General features: G+C 44.2%; 2 protein-coding genes across 3 annotated transcripts in view; one reads left to right on the top strand and one right to left on the bottom strand.

The window, feature by feature from the left end:
• Positions 1-17,826, top strand: part of cdk15 (cyclin-dependent kinase 15) — a 227,410-nt gene that overhangs the window by 27,341 nt on the left and 182,243 nt on the right. The window lies entirely within an intron of this gene.
• On the bottom strand, positions 5,961-17,417 carry LOC117381161 (T-box transcription factor TBX19-like). The gene is made up of 10 exons (XM_033978052.2): positions 17,322-17,417; positions 11,801-12,090; positions 10,872-11,020; positions 10,672-10,808; positions 7,774-7,908; positions 7,302-7,363; positions 6,772-6,827; positions 6,465-6,611; positions 6,220-6,268; positions 5,961-6,117 (listed from the first exon to the last, which is right to left on the bottom strand). Exons 1-10 carry the CDS (start codon positions 17,415-17,417, stop codon positions 5,961-5,963), a joined length of 1,278 nt encoding a protein of 425 aa, XP_033833943.2.

The following is a 17,826-nucleotide window of genomic DNA, read 5'->3' as shown; positions in this document are numbered from 1 at the left end:
CAGGGCTGCCCTTTGTCACTGGTTCTTTTCATTATATTTATGGACAGAATTTCTAGGCGCAGCCAGGGGCCGGAGGGGGTCTAGTTTGGGAACCACAGGATTTCATCTCTGCTGTTTGCAGATAATGTTGTCCTGATGGCTTCATCGAGCCAGGACCTGCAGCAGGGACTGGGGCGGTTTGTAGCTAAGTGTGAAGCGGCTGGGACAAGAGTCAACTCCTCCAAACCTGAGGCCATGGTTCTCGACCGGAAAAAGGTGGTTTGCCCTCTCTGGGTGGGTGGAGAACCTTTGCCTCGGAGTGGAGGAGTTCAAGTATCTCGGAGTCTTGTTCACGAGTGAGGGAAGGATGGAGCGTGAGATTGACAGGCGGATCGGTGCAGCGTCTGCAGTGATGCGGTCACTGTATCGGTCTGTTGTGGTGAAGAAGGAGCTGAGTCTAAAGGCAAAGCTCTCGATTTTCTGGTCAATCTACGTTCCTACCCTCACCTATGGTCATGAGCTCTGGGTAATGATCGAAAGGACGAGATCGTGGATACAAGTGGCCGAAATGGGTTTCCTCCTCAGGGTGGCTGGGCGCACCCTTAAAGATAAGATGAGGAGCTCAGTCACACGGGGGGAGCTAGGAGTAGAGCCGCTGCTCCTACATGTCGAGAGGAGCAGCTGAGGCCTGGACGCCTCCCTAGGGAAGTGTTCCAGGCATGTTCCACCAGGAGGAGGTGCTGGAGGGACTATGTCTTTCGGCTGACCTGGGAACGCCTCGAGGTCCAACCAGAGGAGTTAGAGGACGTGTCTGAGGTGAGTTCCTGCTTAGACTGCTGCCCCCACAAACCAGCCCCAGATAAGAGGAATGGATGGATCTATATATGTGTGTGTGTATATATGTAGGTGTGTGTGTGTATGTATGTATATATATATATATATATATATATATATATATATATATATATATATATATATATATATATATATATATATATATATATATATATATATATATATATATATATATATATATATATATATATACATACACACACACACATATATATACCCCCCCCCCACACACACACACACATATATATATATATATATATATATATAACTATAAAGACACAAGCACAATATAGACATATTGTGCTTGTGTGTTGTGCTTTAAATATAATGATGTTTCCTGTTTTAGTGAAATCTGTCTGATGCAGTTTAACAACCTCAGATGACTCTAAAAAGTCTGAATCTGGTTTGGTGAGAACCGACTGGACTTTGTTTGATCCTGACCACTTCCTGTCTGATGTCTAAGTCCGGCTCTAGACCGGGGCTGGACCAGGTCTAGACCGGGTCCTAATTGAAAGTCGGGACTGATTAGATTAACCCTGATTTGTGTCTGTGAAAAACAACAACTGTTTTTCACACAACACCTGGTAGTCATGGTTTAGTCCTGGTTTAGTCTTTGTTTAGTCCTGGTTTACTCCTGGTTTAGTCCTGGTTTAGTTCTGGTTCAGTCCTGGTTTAGTCCTGGTTTAGTCTTGGTTTAGTCCTGGTTTATTTCTGGTTCAGTCCTGGTTTAGTCCTGGTTCAGTCCTGGTTTAGTCCTGGTTTAGTCTTGGTTTAGTCCTGATTTATTTCTGGTTCAGTCCTGGTTTAGTCCTGGTTTAGTCTTGGTTTAGTCCTGGTTTATTTCTGGTTCAGTCCTGGTTTAGTCTTGGTTTAATCCTGATTTTTGCTCTTACAATAGTTATAAATCTTTGTAATAATCAGACTTGTCGTCTCAACTGGATTAAATCTGGACTCACCTGTTTTTACCTGTCAGCTTCAGCTTGGAGTCAGAGGTCAGAGGTCAGGGGTCACATGGGTAATGACAAAGTCCTGGCTCCAAACAGCTGCAGAAGTGTAGCTTTGGAATTATACAAGAACTAAACCACATCTAAAGCAGGTCTAAACCAGGACTAAACCAGGGAGTAAACCAGGACTAAGCCAGGACTAAATAAGGGAGTAAACCAGGACTAAACCAGGACTAAACCAGGTCTAAACCAGGACTAAACCAGGGAGTAAACAGGACTAAACCAGGACTAAACCAGGGAGCAAACAGGACTAAACTGGGACTAAACCAGGACTAAACCAGGACTAAACCAGGACTAAACCAGGACTAAATCAGGGACTAAATGAGGATTAAACCGGGGAATAAACCAGGCACTAAGCAAGAACTAAACCAGGATTAAACCAGGGGCTAAACCAGGACTAACCCAGGACTAAACCAGGAGTAAACCAGGGACTAAACCAGGGACTAAACCAGGACTAAACCAGGGACTAAACCAGGAGTAAACCAGGGATTTGACCAGGACTAAACCAGGGACTAAATGAGGATTAAACCGGGGAATAAACCAGGGACTAAGCAAGAACTAAACCAGGACTGACACAAACATATGTAACAGTACAGAATCAGATATTCGTGGACTTAAACTGTAAAAGAGAAAAACATGACATCATTGACTAATTACATTTCACTTCTGCAAATTTCACCAAAACAAAATCCAAAGTGAGAGACTGGCCCAGTTTGCGGAGAGAGATCTGTGGCACGAGTCTGGACCAGGACCAGGACTTAGACCGGACCATCTGAGACCTACCGGATCACAACCAGGACTAGACCGGGACTAGACCCGCAGTGATGGAACCAAGTCTGAACCAGGTCTGAACCTGGCCTTCAATCAGGACTAAACCAAGACTAAACCACATGTACATTAGTTCTCTGTATAATGTTATTCTTTGACCTTGACCCCGCCCACTGTCCCTGGTTTGACCAATCAGAAGTTTGACCTTGTACCTGCCCACCTGTCAATCAAATTTATAAGTGACACACCCCTGGACCAATCATGCGCCTCGAACATAACTAAAGGAAGGAATAATTATGTTTCTCATTCTCTCTAAAATAGGACTAAAACAGAATGAAACCAAGACGAAACCAGGATGAAAGCAGGACTAAACCAGCACTAAACCAGACTAAACCAGGGCAAACCCAGGTCTAAACCAGGTCCAAACCAGGTCTCCTTGAGGTCCTGGTCTTAATAATCCCAGAGGAAGATCGGAGCCGATCTAAAAACAGTCCTTGGTTCCAGGGTCAGCTCCGCCCCTCGCATCTGTACAACTGTATCATCATATTTACAACCAGACCATAAACCTGGTCTGAACCAGGACGAATCCGGGAATAAACCTGAACTAAAGCAGGACTAAACCAGGTCTGAACCAGGACCAAACACAGACATGTGACCAACAGCTGTTTCTGAAGACCCACACCTGGTTTAGACCTGGGCAGGACTCCAAACTATTTTCACTTAATGTTTGACTATATGTAGACCAAACCAGGTCTGAACCAGGTCTGAACCAGGACTAGACCAAGATTGAACCAGAACTAAACCGGGAAAAAAGCAGGACTAAAAAAATAATAAACCAGGACTAAACCAGGACTAGGCATTAGACCATTATTATAACTAAAATGATGAATAAATGTCACTAGGAAATAGGAGGTAGGAGAGAAAACGAGGAGGAGCAAAGGAAACAATGAGGTAGGGAAGGAGACAAGGAGGATAATCGGAGGGGGGGTGTCCTTAAATTTTAATCAGGGTCGGAGGTCAAAGCCACAGGAGCAAGGGATTATGGGTAATAATGACCTTCAGAGCAGGTTAATTTACATTTAAACAGTCCTGGTTCAGTCCTAGTTTAGTCCTGGTTTAGTCCTGGCTCAGTCCTGGTTTAGTCCTGGTTTAGTCCTGGTCTGGTCTCAGGTGGGACTATGAGGCGTCTCTAACTTCATTATTCCAGACACTATTCCCAAAGGCCTCGAGCCTCCTGAGTCCAGCCTTAAGGAGGAACCAGGACTAAACCAGGGCTAGGCCTGGACTAGACTTGGATTAGACTTGGACTAGACTTGGACTAGACTTGGACTAGACTTGGACTAGACTTGGACTAGTTCCTCTTCCCTCTGTGAGTCAGTCTAAAGTGTCTTGAGCTTCATATAACAATATGTAATGATTTGGACATTTGTGTTTCTTGTAGCTTCTTCAGGTATGATTTAGTTTAGCAAATTTTTGTGTCTCTTTTAAAAATATCACACTGACACTTGCACTTCTACTTTGTACTTCTACTTGAGTAATAGTATTTTGCAGCTTACCACCTCTGATGACATACTTATGTTGTAAACACTTTCTAATTCCAGAATAATAGCCTTTGCCTTACATGCACTTTTATTTTGAAGGTTACTTTTACTTGAATGATTTCTTTGAGCACTACTTTACACTTGTACTTGAGTAGTATTAATTTGAAGTAAAGGTAGAGGCTGATGGGGAAACTGCACCCCCTGCTTGACACTCTGTAGACAGTTTTTGACCTTGGATTAAAAAAAAAAAAACTAAACTGAGGTCATGTGAGGATGGGGCCTGATCACAGCTGTGAGATATGTCCACATAAACTCATGATATTCCAGTGTATTTAATAACAAACTAAACAGGCCAATGACTAGTGACAGGGATGATGTTATGTTACCCAGGCAATGCCCCGGAAGGATGCTCGTCCCAGTCTGATTGGACTGTGCGGCGAGGCCTGACTAGTCTGTGCACGAACGAAGAGGCGCTGAGTCTAAACCATGGTAACATCACACTATAGTTTGTGTATAAAACTTATTGTATAGGTGTAAACTTTCAGTCTCAGCGTGGGAATATCAACACTGTCTACTTGTACAAGTATTGCTCAACAATTTAATTAAGTAAATTCTTTGGACTTTATGTCTGTTTCAAGTGAATTCTTTATCTAAGTAGAAACTAACAAACAAGAAGAAAAGGCAGTTCATTTCTTTTTTTAGTATTGATACCTGCTCTAATGAATATCTAGGGACTAAAGGACTAACCCAGGACTAAACCAGGTACTAAACCAGAACTAACCCAGGTCTAAACCAGGACTAAACCTAAGCCTTAACCAAGACTAAACATATTAAACCAGATCTAAACCAGGTGTAAATCACGACTAAAATGGGGACTAAATATGGACTAGACCAGGGCTATTTTAACTGATGTTGCAGTGTTTATTATATATAAATATATATTCTTTAAAGTCTTTGGTGTAAATAAACTAAAAGTTGAGCTGCAGTTGTCGTGAGTGTCCACCAGAGAGAGCCACAGTTCACTTTAGAATCAGTTTAAACCTTTTATTGACACAAACCACAACAAATAAACGATTAAATAACAAGTTTACAACATTTAGACTTTTAGAAGGGCAAAGTTAGACACGTGTCATCAACAACAAACATGTTCTGACCATTTTACAATATTATCTGTTTTTTAGTTTTAAAATGTTTGTACAAGTCTTGAAGTCTGTGGTCCAGTTCTGGTTTAGGCCTAATTTAGTCCTGTTTCAGTCCTGTTTCAGTCCTGCATTAGTCCTGCATTGGTCCTGTTTTATTCCTGTTTCAGTCCATCATTAGTCCTGTTTCAGTCCATCATTAGTCCTGTTTCAGTCCATCATTAGTCCTGTTTCAGTCCATCATTAGTCCTGTTTTAGTCCATCATTAGTCCTGTTTTAGTCCATCATTAGCCCTGTTTTAGTCCTGGTTTTGTCCTGTTTCGGTCCTTCATTAGTCCTGTTTCAGTCCATCATTAGTCCTGTTTCAGTCCTGTTTTTGTCCTGTTTCAGTCCTGGTTTTGTCCTGTTTCAGTCCTGGTTTAGTTTCGCTTTAGTCCTGGTTTATTCCATGGCCAAATCTCTTATTAAATTCCTGTTCAGTCTTTGTTTAATCCCAGTTTAGTCCTGCTTTAATCCTAGTCCAGTCCGTGTCTAGTCCCTGGTTTAGTTGCGTTTTAGTACTGTTTCAGTCTTGGTTTGGTCTTAGTCTAGTCCTGGTTCAGTCCTGGTTTAGATATTTCACATAAATCTCTTGGAGCAGGAACAGAATTGGTCCTCGTCATCGTCCAAACCAATCAGAATGAATGGGTGGGTCCTGGAGGCCACGTGGACCCGCCCCCTCGGCTGTGATTGGCTGGCTGCAGGAGGCCGTCACTACTGATTGGTCCGTGGAGCGAGGAGCATGGCGAGGGGGCAGGGCTTATGTCGGTGCAGGTCCAAAGACAAAGCTGACTGGAACAAACCCAATATTTAAATATAAAGATCAATACAAGAAACTAAATCTTTAATCTATAAACAATATGAGGATTAAAGCCTCATTCTGGGACTTTTCACCTGGAGCTGTGAGGAGCCTGAGGAGAACTCCAGCCCTCAACTTCACAAACTGCAACAAGAAAAGAGTTAAATTAAAACAAAAATAAACCAGGACTAAACCAGGGCTAAACCAGGTCTAAACCAGGGCTAAACCTAGACTAAACCAGGACTAAACCAGGGCTAAACCAAGGAGTAAACCAGGGCTAAACCAAGGACTAAAGCTGGAAAACTCCTGTCTATGTTCTATAGAAGGGCATCTGACTTACCTGGGTGCTGTGGACGGGGCTGCAGCAGGGGGGTGGGGTAGGGAGTGTGTCTTCCTGGATATCCGTGATAACCGTGATGCTTGTATCCATGGTGATGGTAGGGATAAGCCCCGCCTCCTGAGCCTGGACACAGTGACCAGCCCGGACCTGGACCAGAGACAAACTGGGTCAGTGCTGGTTTAGACCTGGTTCAGTTTTTGTTAGGTCCTGGTTTGTTCCTGGTTTAGTCCTGGTTAACCTTGGTTCAGTCCTGGTTTAGTCCTGGTTTCATTCTGATTTAGTCCTGGCTTAGTCCTAGTTTACTCACAGGACTGGATCCCTACTCTGGTCTCAGGTTCTGGTAAATTCCTTCCGTTCGGGTTCCTGCAGAAGACAAATAATGAAAACATTAAATTAAATTCTTTAAATTTCCTTAAAAAGTGAAACATTTATTTGCAGTAGTTTGAAACTCATTGTTTTAAGTGGGACAGATTTTTTAAGTATGAAGACAGACATAATGTAACCATACTTTTTAGTTTTTCTCTTTCATAAAATAAAAAAAAACAAAAAAACAGCAAGTGAACATGGGCACGATGTGGCTCATCAACTTTCTAATTCAATTCACTCCCTGAGAAAGCGTGTCCCCTCTCTCTGTAACTGCTGCTGTCAGACTCGTCATTTTGGTCTTAAATGTTCGTATTAACCCGCTCTACATGATCCTGGTGTTTCTATTTTGCTATTTTGTCTGTAACTGCTGTGGGTGGCATCTCGCAGTCCAAGTCCAGTCTATGGTCTGTTGTTAGTGTGTTGTTGGTGTGTTGTTAGTGTGTTGTTAGTGTGTTTAGTGTATAGTCAGACCTCTCCTTGGCGTCCAGGAAAGCTTTGGCGAAAGGGTTGTATTTGATCTTCAGAGCCGTGATCTGAAAAACACAAGCAGTTTTGACTCTGACGTCACAACTCTTCCCACTTCTCTGACTTGAACAAACGACTTGGTGCAGCGTTCATGTACAACATCAACTCGGAAAGTTGTATTTATGGTTTATCTGACACCACATGAAAGTGACATATTCTGTGGTGCATTATAGGACCTGTAGTCCTACCTCTTTATTCTCATAGGCTGTCACTGAGCCGTGTGTTCTGTGAGGTGCATTATGGGAGTCATAGTCTTACCTCCTCATTCTGAAGATGTGTATGTGAGGTAAGGTGTATTATGGGACTTGTAATACCTCCTTGTTCCAATCACCTGTATGAAAGGTGAAGTGTATTATGGGAGTCTTACCTCCTTGTTTTGATCTGCTGTATGTGAGGTGCATTATGGGATTTGCAGTACCTCCTCGTTCTGATAGGCTGTGACAGCGATGAACTGCGTCTCGCTGAAAGACACGTTGGACACGAGTCTGTGTCTGGAGCCGACACTCACGATATGAATCTGAGGCTCGTATCTGTGCAGCGAGTTTAGCACGATCTGTAAGACAGAAACCGAGTCTGAACCAGGTCTGGTCTTTGCATGCTGTTGTGTCCTTAGGCAAAGCACTTCCCCTGCCTTGCCTGTATAAAGGCCCTACACAGGACGTGTTCAGAGTCTCATTCATGTGTATGTTGTGGTCACCTGTGTGCAACGAGACAGCACACAGGTGAGGCGCTGTCGCTCGCTCTCTGAGAGCCTCTTTAGCTCAGCAATCAGCAATCACAGCTTGAAAGTTACGATTCGCCAAAAGCCAAACAAGGTTCATTTTACAAAGTTAACAGGGCAGACAGTGGATGTCATGGTCTGACTCCCACAGGAGTCAGTCTTTTGGACATTAATTTGATGAATGAGGTGAACACTCAAGTGCTATTGGCGAACAACATGAATTTATTCAACCCCATGACAACTTTCCCTGGTCTAGCCTGGTCTGGTCTGTTTGCAAGTCTCTACTCTAGGTCTCTCACTGTCTTCTCTCTTGTCTGCTATACTCTCCACTCGGGGCCAAACATGGGGGCATCTGGAGTCCTGAGTGTGGGGCCTTTAATGTGGTGTCTGTGGTGGTCAGTGGTTGGCAGCCTCTGTGCTGTCAGTCTGCCCTGGGGCAGCTGTGGGTGCAAAGTGAAGAATGGTGATGTAATTATAAAGACACTTTAGAGTCTGTCTCAGATCTGCTTCTGTTAAATCAACTTCTTCTCACAGTCCTGCTCTCTAATTGGCTGAAAGTTTTGGACCTCTGCTCTGTGATTGGAGGGTAGTTCTGATTGGCAGCTCTTCCTGTGCTATGATTGGCCGTTCTGGAGTGTTGTTGATGTTTAACAAGCTGCAATTAAGTCTGAACAAACAGCTCTGAGGACTGTGACCTGAGGGTGTGCACGTGTCTGTGTGTGTGAGCGTGCACATGAAAGCCTCTGCTAACTCACACACATACACAGCGATGCTTTCACATGCGCACACACACACACACAGACTTACACACATGCTTTCACATGCACACTCACACACCGAGGCTTTCACATGCGCACACACACACGCACACGTGCGCACCTCTCAAAGCCAGGCCAAATGAATCTGTGGTAAAAAACATAATTACCATAATGTACAAATAACCAGCAATTATTTCATTAGCGTGCGCGCTCACGTGCACAGATAATGGGTAAACATAAACAAGCAGCGTGCCAGGCCTGTGCACATGAGGGAGTGCATGAGAGCATGCACGTGAGCGTGCACGAGAGGCCACTTCACCAAAGCAAAACAAACTTATTCAAACAAAAAGATTAAAGAGTGGACTTCAGCCATGTTTACCCCAGATGCCCTCCCACCGCACACACTGACAGAAGGGAAAGTCAGGCGGAAGTGTCTCGCCCAGAGGCACAACAACAGAATCGACTAGGGCAAGATTTGAACCGCCAACCACAATGCAAATATAGAATACAAAGAACATTTAAACCTAGTTTAGTCCTGGTTTAGTCCTGGTTTAATTCGATTTTAGTCCTGGTTTAATCCTGGTTTAGTCATGGTTTAATTGGGTTTTAGTCCTGGTTTAGTCCTGCTTTAGTCCCCCGATTAGTTCTGGTTAGTCCCTGGTTTAGTCCTGATTTAGTTTCTCTTTAGTCCCAGTCTAGTCCCACTTTACTCCTGGTCTAATTCCTGGTTAAGTCCCGATCTAGTCCCACTTCATTCCTGGTTTAAGTCCTGGTTCAGTCCTGGTTCAATACTGCTTTAGTCCTAGTTTAGATCCAGGTTTAGTTCCTGGTTTAAATCCCTGTCTAGTCCTGTCTGTAGTGCTCCATTATAAAACTGTTGTGTGGAGAGCTGAGGTGAGTGGATAATTACACAGAGTCTCTCATCCACTCAGAACCCAGACAAAACCTGGAAGTGAACCAGAAGTGAACCAGAACTGAGCCAGGACTGAACCGGGACTGAACCGGGACTGAACCGGGACTGAACCGGGACTGAACCGGGACTGAACCGGGACTGAACCGGGACTGAACCGGGACTGAACCGGGACTGAACCAGGTCTTGTTTTGGTTTATTGAATGAAACTTTTTATACATTTATTTATTAAAATGTGTTAATTGCATTTTCAGGACAATCTCCCAAACTGTATTATTTCATTTTTTGTTAAAGTTTCTTGTCAAATAAAAAACTGAAAGAGAGGAGCAGAGAGGAGCAGACAGGAGCAGAGAGGAGCAGACAGGAGCAGAGAGCAGCAGAGAGGAGTAGAGAGCAGCAGAGAGGAGTAGAGAGGAGCAGAGAGGAGTAGAGAGTAGCAGAGAGGAGTAGAGAAGAGTAGAGAAGAGTAGAGAGGAGTAGAGAGGAGTAGAGAGGAGTAGAGAGGAGTAGAGAGGAGTAGAGATGAGCAGAGATGAGTAGAGATGAGTAGAGAGGAGCAGAGAGGAGCAGAGAGGAGCAGAGAGGAGCAGAGAGGAGCAGAGAGGAGCAGTGAGAGAGCAGAGGACAGCAGAGAGGAGCAGAGAGGAGTAGAGAGGAGCAGTGAGAGAGCAGAGGACAGCAGAGAGGAGTACACAGGAGCAGAGAGGAGCAGTGAGAGAGCAGAGGACAGCAGAGAGGAGCAGAGAGGAGTAGAGAGGAGCAGTGAGAGAGCAGAGGACAGCAGAGAGGAGTACACAGGAGCAGAGAGGAGCAGAGAGGAGTAGAGAGGAGCAGTGAGAGAGCAGAGGACAGCAGAGAGGAGTACACAGGAGCAGAGAGGAGTAGAGAGGAGCAAATAGGAACAGAGAGGAGTAGACAGGACCTCACCTGTCCGCTGGCAGGGCCGCTCCTGTTGGTGAGTTTGACTTTGCTGAAGCTGACGGCCGCCTTCATCCAGTGAGACCCGAAGTTCGGCGAATCAGGATGAATGTACACACCCCCATGGCCCCGCCCCTCAGCCTGACCTCGCCCCTCTGATGGCAGGCCCCGCCCCTCTGAGGACTGACCACGTCCTTCCGCAGACAGGCCCCGCCCCTCCGCACGTCCTGCTGACACCCATTCCCCGTTCACAAACTTCCACCTGCACCTGTCGGCAGGTGCAAAGTCCAACAGGAATGAGTACATGGATCTGGGATCCAGACCCGAGACCGACACCTTTAGGACCGGAAACATCCTCCTGTAAAACAAATGCGGGATTATAACCAGGCCAACAAGATCTGGAACCAGAAAAAGACGGTGATTACAACCAGACTGAAAGAGAACCAGTTCATAATCAGACCTAAACCAGCACCAAACAGTACCAGGACCGGCTTATAACAGATTCTGAAGGACTTGTGCCAAAGCTGTACTTCTGTTTGTGTTGGCGCTTCCTCTTCGACGAGAATCTCAGTCGCTGACCTGGAGAAAAAGCTCTATCCCGGGTTTCAGACGACATCACCACATTTTATCGGCCAATCATATTTAAAGCATTTTGTGGTGTTATAGATTTGTGTTGTCATACAGTGAGTTCTTGGGTTTAGTCAGTAACAGAAATGATCAGGTTCAACATTTGTGAATTTACCTTTTGGAGATTTCATGGTAAAGTACAATATCATCAATAGAGAGAAAACTGACCCCATCAGGGAGTATGGCATCATCACATTCTAATCTGAGAATAATCTGGATTTTTATATATATATATGTGTGTGTGTGTGTGTGTGTGTGTGGGTGGGTGTGTGTGTGTGGGGGGGTGTTTGTGTGCGTGCGTGTATATGTGTTCTGAGCCTGATCCTGGTCTTTGGTCTTGGACTGGACTTGGTCCTAGTCTTGGTGATGATCATCTCGTTGCTGAGACAGTTGAACCTCCTCCACAGCTCTGACCCTCTCCGTCTTTAGTCCTGGTTTAGTTTTGGTCTTAGGTCTGGTCCCGGTCTAGTCCTTGGTCCTGGTGTGGTCCCTGTCTTGGTCTTGGTCTTACCTGCCAGTCTTGGTGACGATCATCTCATTGGTGAGACAGTTGAACCTTCTCCACAGCTCTGGTTCCTCCAGTCGGACTCGGAGCTGTCTCTCTGTGGGGTCACCCTTCTCTCGCCCGGCCTCTAGTGAGCGTTCTACAGCCGACAGCAGGCGCCACATGCACCGGTCTGAGCCCGGACCAGGACCAAGACCTGGACCAGGACCAGGACCAAGACCTGGACTGGGGTCTGGACCAGGATCTGAGCCAGGATTCGGGTCTGGACTGGATTCTGGAGCGCCCTCTACCTTCATCTGAAACAACAGCATTTCAATATGAGCCTTTAGTCAGGGTCTAAACCAGGTTTAAACCAGGGTCTAAACCAGGAACTGAACCAGGGACCAAATCAGGTTTGAACCAGGGACTAAATGAGGAACTAAACCAGGGAATAACCCAGGTCCTAACCAGATGTAAACCAGGACTAAACCAAGACTGAACCAGAGACTGAGCCAGGACTGAACCAGGGACAAAACCAGGACAAAAGTAGGTCTAATTACAGACGATGATGTTTGGATGTAAATATATTAAAATTGGTGCTTAGACGACGAAGAGGAGAGGAGGAGGAGAGAGGCATTTTGAGGGTGGGGGAGGAGAGGAGGAAAGGAGGGGTGTGTGGAGAGGATGAATGGACTCTGATAAAAACATAATGACTTAATGACTGAATAAACAAACACTACAAATAACCACAGAGAACTGAACCAGGTCTTAACCGGGACTAAACCAGGACTGAACCAGGTCTTAACCGGGACTAAACCAGGACTGAACCAGGTCTGAACCAGGTCTGAACCTGGACTAAACCAGGACAGAACCAGGTCTGAACGAGGACTGAACCAGGTCTTAACCGGGACTAAACCAGGTCTGAACCAGGTCTGAACCAGGTCTGAACCTGGACTAAACCAGGACAGAACCAGGTCAAAACTAGGACTAAACCAGATTTGAACCAGGACTGAAACAGGACTAAACCAGGTCTGAACGAGGACTTTGGCCTAAGTATATATTGATATGCTGTATATTTCCTGTTGTATCGGCTTCATGCTGGTGGAACAGTGTAAGAGAAAGATTTGGGTAGATGGAAATGAACCTACATCTTTCTCTTGCACTTTTCCATGTTTTTAAACAAATAAATAAATACATAAAAATTATAATTCAACTGAACACACATTTTGAGAAATATGAGCGAGACTAAACGATTCCCAAAGTGAGATCTGAGACGAGCCTGAGTCCAGCTCTCGGCCTGGGCTCATACTCTGCACATTTGACACTTTCTTTACGGGATTTTGGCACAAAAAAAAAAATCATAAAACATTTAAATCAGCACAAATCCCTGTATTCAACAGGACTTTCACATACATTTCCCTCACAGTGCAGATCCAAATCAAATAAAAATCAAATCAAAATGTGAATCAAATATGAATCAAATCTACCTGCAAAAAACACTTTGGAGTTTCACCTAAACATTTGAACAGAACACTACAGCCATTTTCTACAGCCAAAAGAAAAAAAAAATCACATACAACTATATATTTTTAATATTTTTAAATTTAGATACATTTGAGCATTTGAACATGAAACAGCGGCTCACACAGTGGATATATAAACACACACGTGTGTATACAGCCGGGTGTTTAGAGACGCTCGGGCTGTTTGTAAGATTTCTAAGATTTTGTAAATAAATAACTGTGTTTATGTGTACTCTGTGGTTTAGATAGGACTGAGTTTATGAGAGATTTAGTTGTTTTTAAATTATAATTATGCTAAATTATTTCTGAAAGATCATCATTTCACTTTTTTTTTAAAATTATTATTATCATCATCGTTTTTCATTCATGGATTTTGGGGTTTATGTTTGGTTGTTTATATTTTAAGAGCGGCTCATAGAATAATCCAGAATCTCACAATAGGGACAAACAAATATACAGACAAAAAGGAAAAATATTGGAAATACTTATGTTTCATGTCAACGAATTTGACTAAAACCTCAAAGCAAAAGTCAGACTTTAAATTAAATTAAATTATTGGTCAAATATTTTGTTCTTAATATGGTTTTAAAATGGAATTTTCTGGTGATTTTCCAGACGTTGGTTCACACACTCACACACACTTCAAACCCCACGTTATATTTACAGAGACATATCTGAGACAAACACAAATACGCGTGTTATTTTATTATTTTATACAAATATATCATTTTTCATAAATAATTACATTCTATCAGAAGTTAACCCAGACTAAACCTGAACTAAACCAGGACTAAACTAGGACTGAACCCAGACTAAACCAGGACTAAATCAGGATTAACCAGGAGTATACGATGACAGAACCAGGGACTAAAGCAGGACTTAGCCAGGGACTAAAGCAGGACTTAGCCAGGGACTAAAGCAGGACTTAGCCAGGGACTAAAGCAGGACTTAGCCAGGGACTAAAGCAGGACTTAGCCAGGGACTAAAGCAGGACTTAGCCAGGGACTAAAGCAGGACTTAGCCAGGGACTAAAGCAGGACTTAGCCAGGGACTAAAGCAGGACTTAGCCAGGGACTAAAGCAGGACTTAGCCAGGGACTAAAGCAGGACTTAGCCAGGGACTAAAGCAGGACTTAGCCAGGGACTAAAGCAGGACTTAGCCAGGGACTAAAGCAGGACTTAGCCAGGGACTAAAGCAGGACTTAGCCAGGGACTAAAGCAGGACTTAGCCAGGGACTAAAGCAGGATTAAACCAGGAGTATACAACAGAACCAGGGACTAAACCAGGGGCTAAAGCCGGACTGAACCAGGGATTAAACCAGGACGAAAGATGAAACAGGACTAAACCAGGACCGAACGAGAATCAGGAGAAAATCTTATAAAATAAAAATAAAATAAATAAATAATAATAAATATAAATAAAGAGAATATAATTTACAATAAAAATCATCTGTAAAATTCGCATCTTATTTTGAATAATTTTTTAAAATTTCAGCAAATTTTTTTTTTTTTTTTTTAAAGTGAATTAAAATCATTCCAGACCTGATCGGCTGCGAGGCTTTCCTGCTTGATGCTCCCTCCTGTCTCCTCGCTTGCCTCCTCTGTCCTTGTTTCCTAGCTCCTCGTCTCTTCTGTCCTTGTTTCCTAGCTCTTCGTCTCCTCTGTCCTCGCCTCCTAGCTCCCGTCTCCTCTGTCCTAGCCTCCTGGCTCCTTGTCTCCTCTCCAGGTGTCTGCTCCTCCCTCTCTCTCTCTGAACAAAAAAAAAACATTTAGACAGCAACAGTTTAATGGAGAATGTCATGTGTGAATCTGATACAACTAATGATGTCAGATTCCCTCTAACTGTGTCAGATCTGTACAAACATGTTCTGAAATGTCTCTGTGTGTCAGATGCCCTCCCTGTGGGCTCTGTATAACACTGTGTGATGATATTTCATATTAAGCTTTCGTCCTGGTTCAGTCCTGGTTCAGTCCTGTTTTAGTCCTGGTTCAGTTCTGGTTTAGTCCTGGTTCAGTGGTGGTTCAGTGCTGGTTTATTCCTGGTTTATTCCTGGTTCAGTCCTGGTTTAGTCCTGTTTTAATCCTGGTTCAGTGCTGGTTCAGTGCTGGTTCAGTGCTGGTTCAGTGCTGGTTCAGTGCTGGTTCAGTGCTGGTTCAGTGCTGGTTCAGTCCTGGTTCAGTCCTGGTTCAGTCCTGGTTCAGTCCTGGTTCAGTCCTGGTTCAGTCCTGGTTCAGTGCTGTTTCAGTCCCAGCTTTTGTCCGGTCTTACAGGAGCAGAGGTCTGATTAAAGACTGAACTTGATCTGCTGGAGCTCAGTGAAATGTCAGGGATTTAAACACACAAAGAAGAGCTCACCTGTCACACCTGTCGCTCCCGTCGCTCCCGTCGCTCCCGTCCTCAGACACATACAGGTACAGCAGCACCCTCACACCACAGGCTCAACAATTCCACTCCCAGACACAAACATTAAGGTCAACTACACTTTATTGTCCCTGTGGGGAAATCTGTCCTCTGCATTTGACCCACCCAGACAGAACATGCAAACTCCACTCAAACACAGGAAGAACATGCAAACTCCACACAGACACAGGAAGAACATGCACAGTCCCGTGTGCTGCCATGTGCCATAATCCTCCAGCAGGAAACTCTTTGATGAAGAGCTTATTTTATTTGACATGTGATCAAATGTGTTTCAGTCTAAATGACTTTATATGAAGGGCTGGTGTTGGATTAAGCAGCAGATGACACAACAGACTTTGGCTGCGCCCGTCCTGAGTAACAACAATAATAATCCAATGTAAAGATCTCTGTTGTCCAATCAGATTCGAGCTTCTAGATTTTGAAAAACAATGTGAAATAAAAAGAGTGAGCCTGGTGTAGGGCATGTAAGAGACTGTACCTGAGGAGAGGGAGGCACAAACAGTTCAGGTCCTGATGGCAGGTTCATTGACTGCTCTGAGTCTTAGTTTGGTGGGCAGGACCTGGGCTAAATATTTATATAGTTTTATATCAGTTAAGTGTCAGTTTGTGGAAAGTACAAAAATACAGTAGTGCTGAGCTGTAAAAGCCTGTGTCATCAACACAGAAAGCTCCATCCATTTATTTGTATTGATACCCTGGGGGTGTGATGCTATCTGAAGGCACCACTCTGTCTGAAGCTCAGTTACTCAAGTTAGTCTTTAATCTGAGCTTTATTTGAACACAATCTGGACATAAAGAACTTATTTCAACAGGTGAGCTGATTGTGCTGTTAAACAAATCCCTCTCAAATAACATTACAGTCACAAGCTAGCTAGCATTAGCCAACAGTTTTTCAGTCCCTCTCACCTTTTTGTTGAAAATCAAACACCTGGTAACTGCTGAATATACCTCCATAGGCATACAGGTAGAACACACCCAGAGAGATGTCACTGCAAAGTACAAAGCACTTTGAATAATTATAAAATATGGTTTAAAGGTTCCATATTACGCTATTTTCTGATGAATGTTATGTTATTTCCTCATCACAAACAGAGCTGGAGTTGTGTTTTGTTTCATTCACACATGTTTAACACACAAGCCTGCATATTTAGGCTGAGTTCTTCTCTCAAATTGAAAACACTCTGTTCCATCTTGTGATGTCATCATGTGGTGATACAGGAAGTGCTCCACTGTGTTTTAAAACTCTATACATCTTCACTAGAATCATTTGGAATCATCTCTCCTTCACTCGTCTCCTCTGTCCTCTCTCCTTCACTCATCTCCTCTGTCCTCTCTCCTTCACTCGTCTCCTCTCTGCTCCTTTCCTCCTCATCTACTGTATTTTTTCTCCCCCTCTTCCCTCCTCTTTCTTTTGTCTCCCCCTCCTCTCTCATCTCTTCTTTTACTCTCTTCCCTCTGCCATCTATCCCCTTCTTATCCTCCTCCTCCTACCTTTCTCTCTCTTCCTCTCTCTACTTCCCTCTTCTCCTCTCTCCGACTCCTCTCCCACCTCCCTTCTTCTCTCCCCCCTCCTCTTCCTCCCTATCTCCTCTTCCTCCTCTCACCCTTCCTCCTGTCACTCTCCTCCTCCTCTCATCTTCCTCCTCACTTTCTCTCACCAGTAACACGGTGGTGATGATGGCTCTCTCTTTGGCGCACATTGTCAGAATCTAGTGCTTTGGTCCAATCAGAAACATGAAAAACACAACCTAGTGGGTCAGATGCCCTCCCGTGCACCTGTATCCCTGTGTGTCCATGTTCATCAGATGCCCTCCTTATGTGTCAGATGCCCTCCCCTCCTAACTGTGGGTCTCTGTGTGTTAGATGCCCTCCCATCCTCCCTGGTCCTTGTGCTCTCCTGTAGGGGCGTACCTGAGCAGGCAGCAGATGTTTCTGATGCTGAAGAGCACCCGCGGGATGTTCAGGGTACAGGCGCCCTTCAAGGGCAAAACAAAACTGAATATATATTTTTGGAGTATTAAAGTACCTGCATGTGTCCTACCTCTTGCGGTTTTAAGTTACTTCAATCACAACTGACCTGTGTTCCCAGAGCCTTAGCCCTCAGACAGA

This window comes from Periophthalmus magnuspinnatus, chromosome 2 (assembly GCF_009829125.3).
Source record: "Periophthalmus magnuspinnatus isolate fPerMag1 chromosome 2, fPerMag1.2.pri, whole genome shotgun sequence".
Taxonomy (NCBI): Eukaryota; Metazoa; Chordata; class Actinopteri; order Gobiiformes; family Gobiidae; genus Periophthalmus; species Periophthalmus magnuspinnatus.
This window is presented reverse-complemented; position numbering and strand designations above follow the sequence as displayed.

Coding starts and splice junctions, on each gene's coding strand:
- LOC117381161 (XM_033978052.2), bottom strand. CDS start 17,417: ATGTGCGCCAAAGAGAGAGCCATCATCACCACCGTGTTACTGGTGAGA. Junction 7,364..7,773: donor CAGCCTATCAGAACGAGGAG/GTACTGCAAATC, acceptor TGTGTTTTTCAG/ATCACGGCTCTGAAGATCAA. Junction 6,828..7,301: donor TTCCTGGACGCCAAGGAGAG/GTCTGACTATAC, acceptor TGTCTTCTGCAG/GAACCCGAACGGAAGGAATT.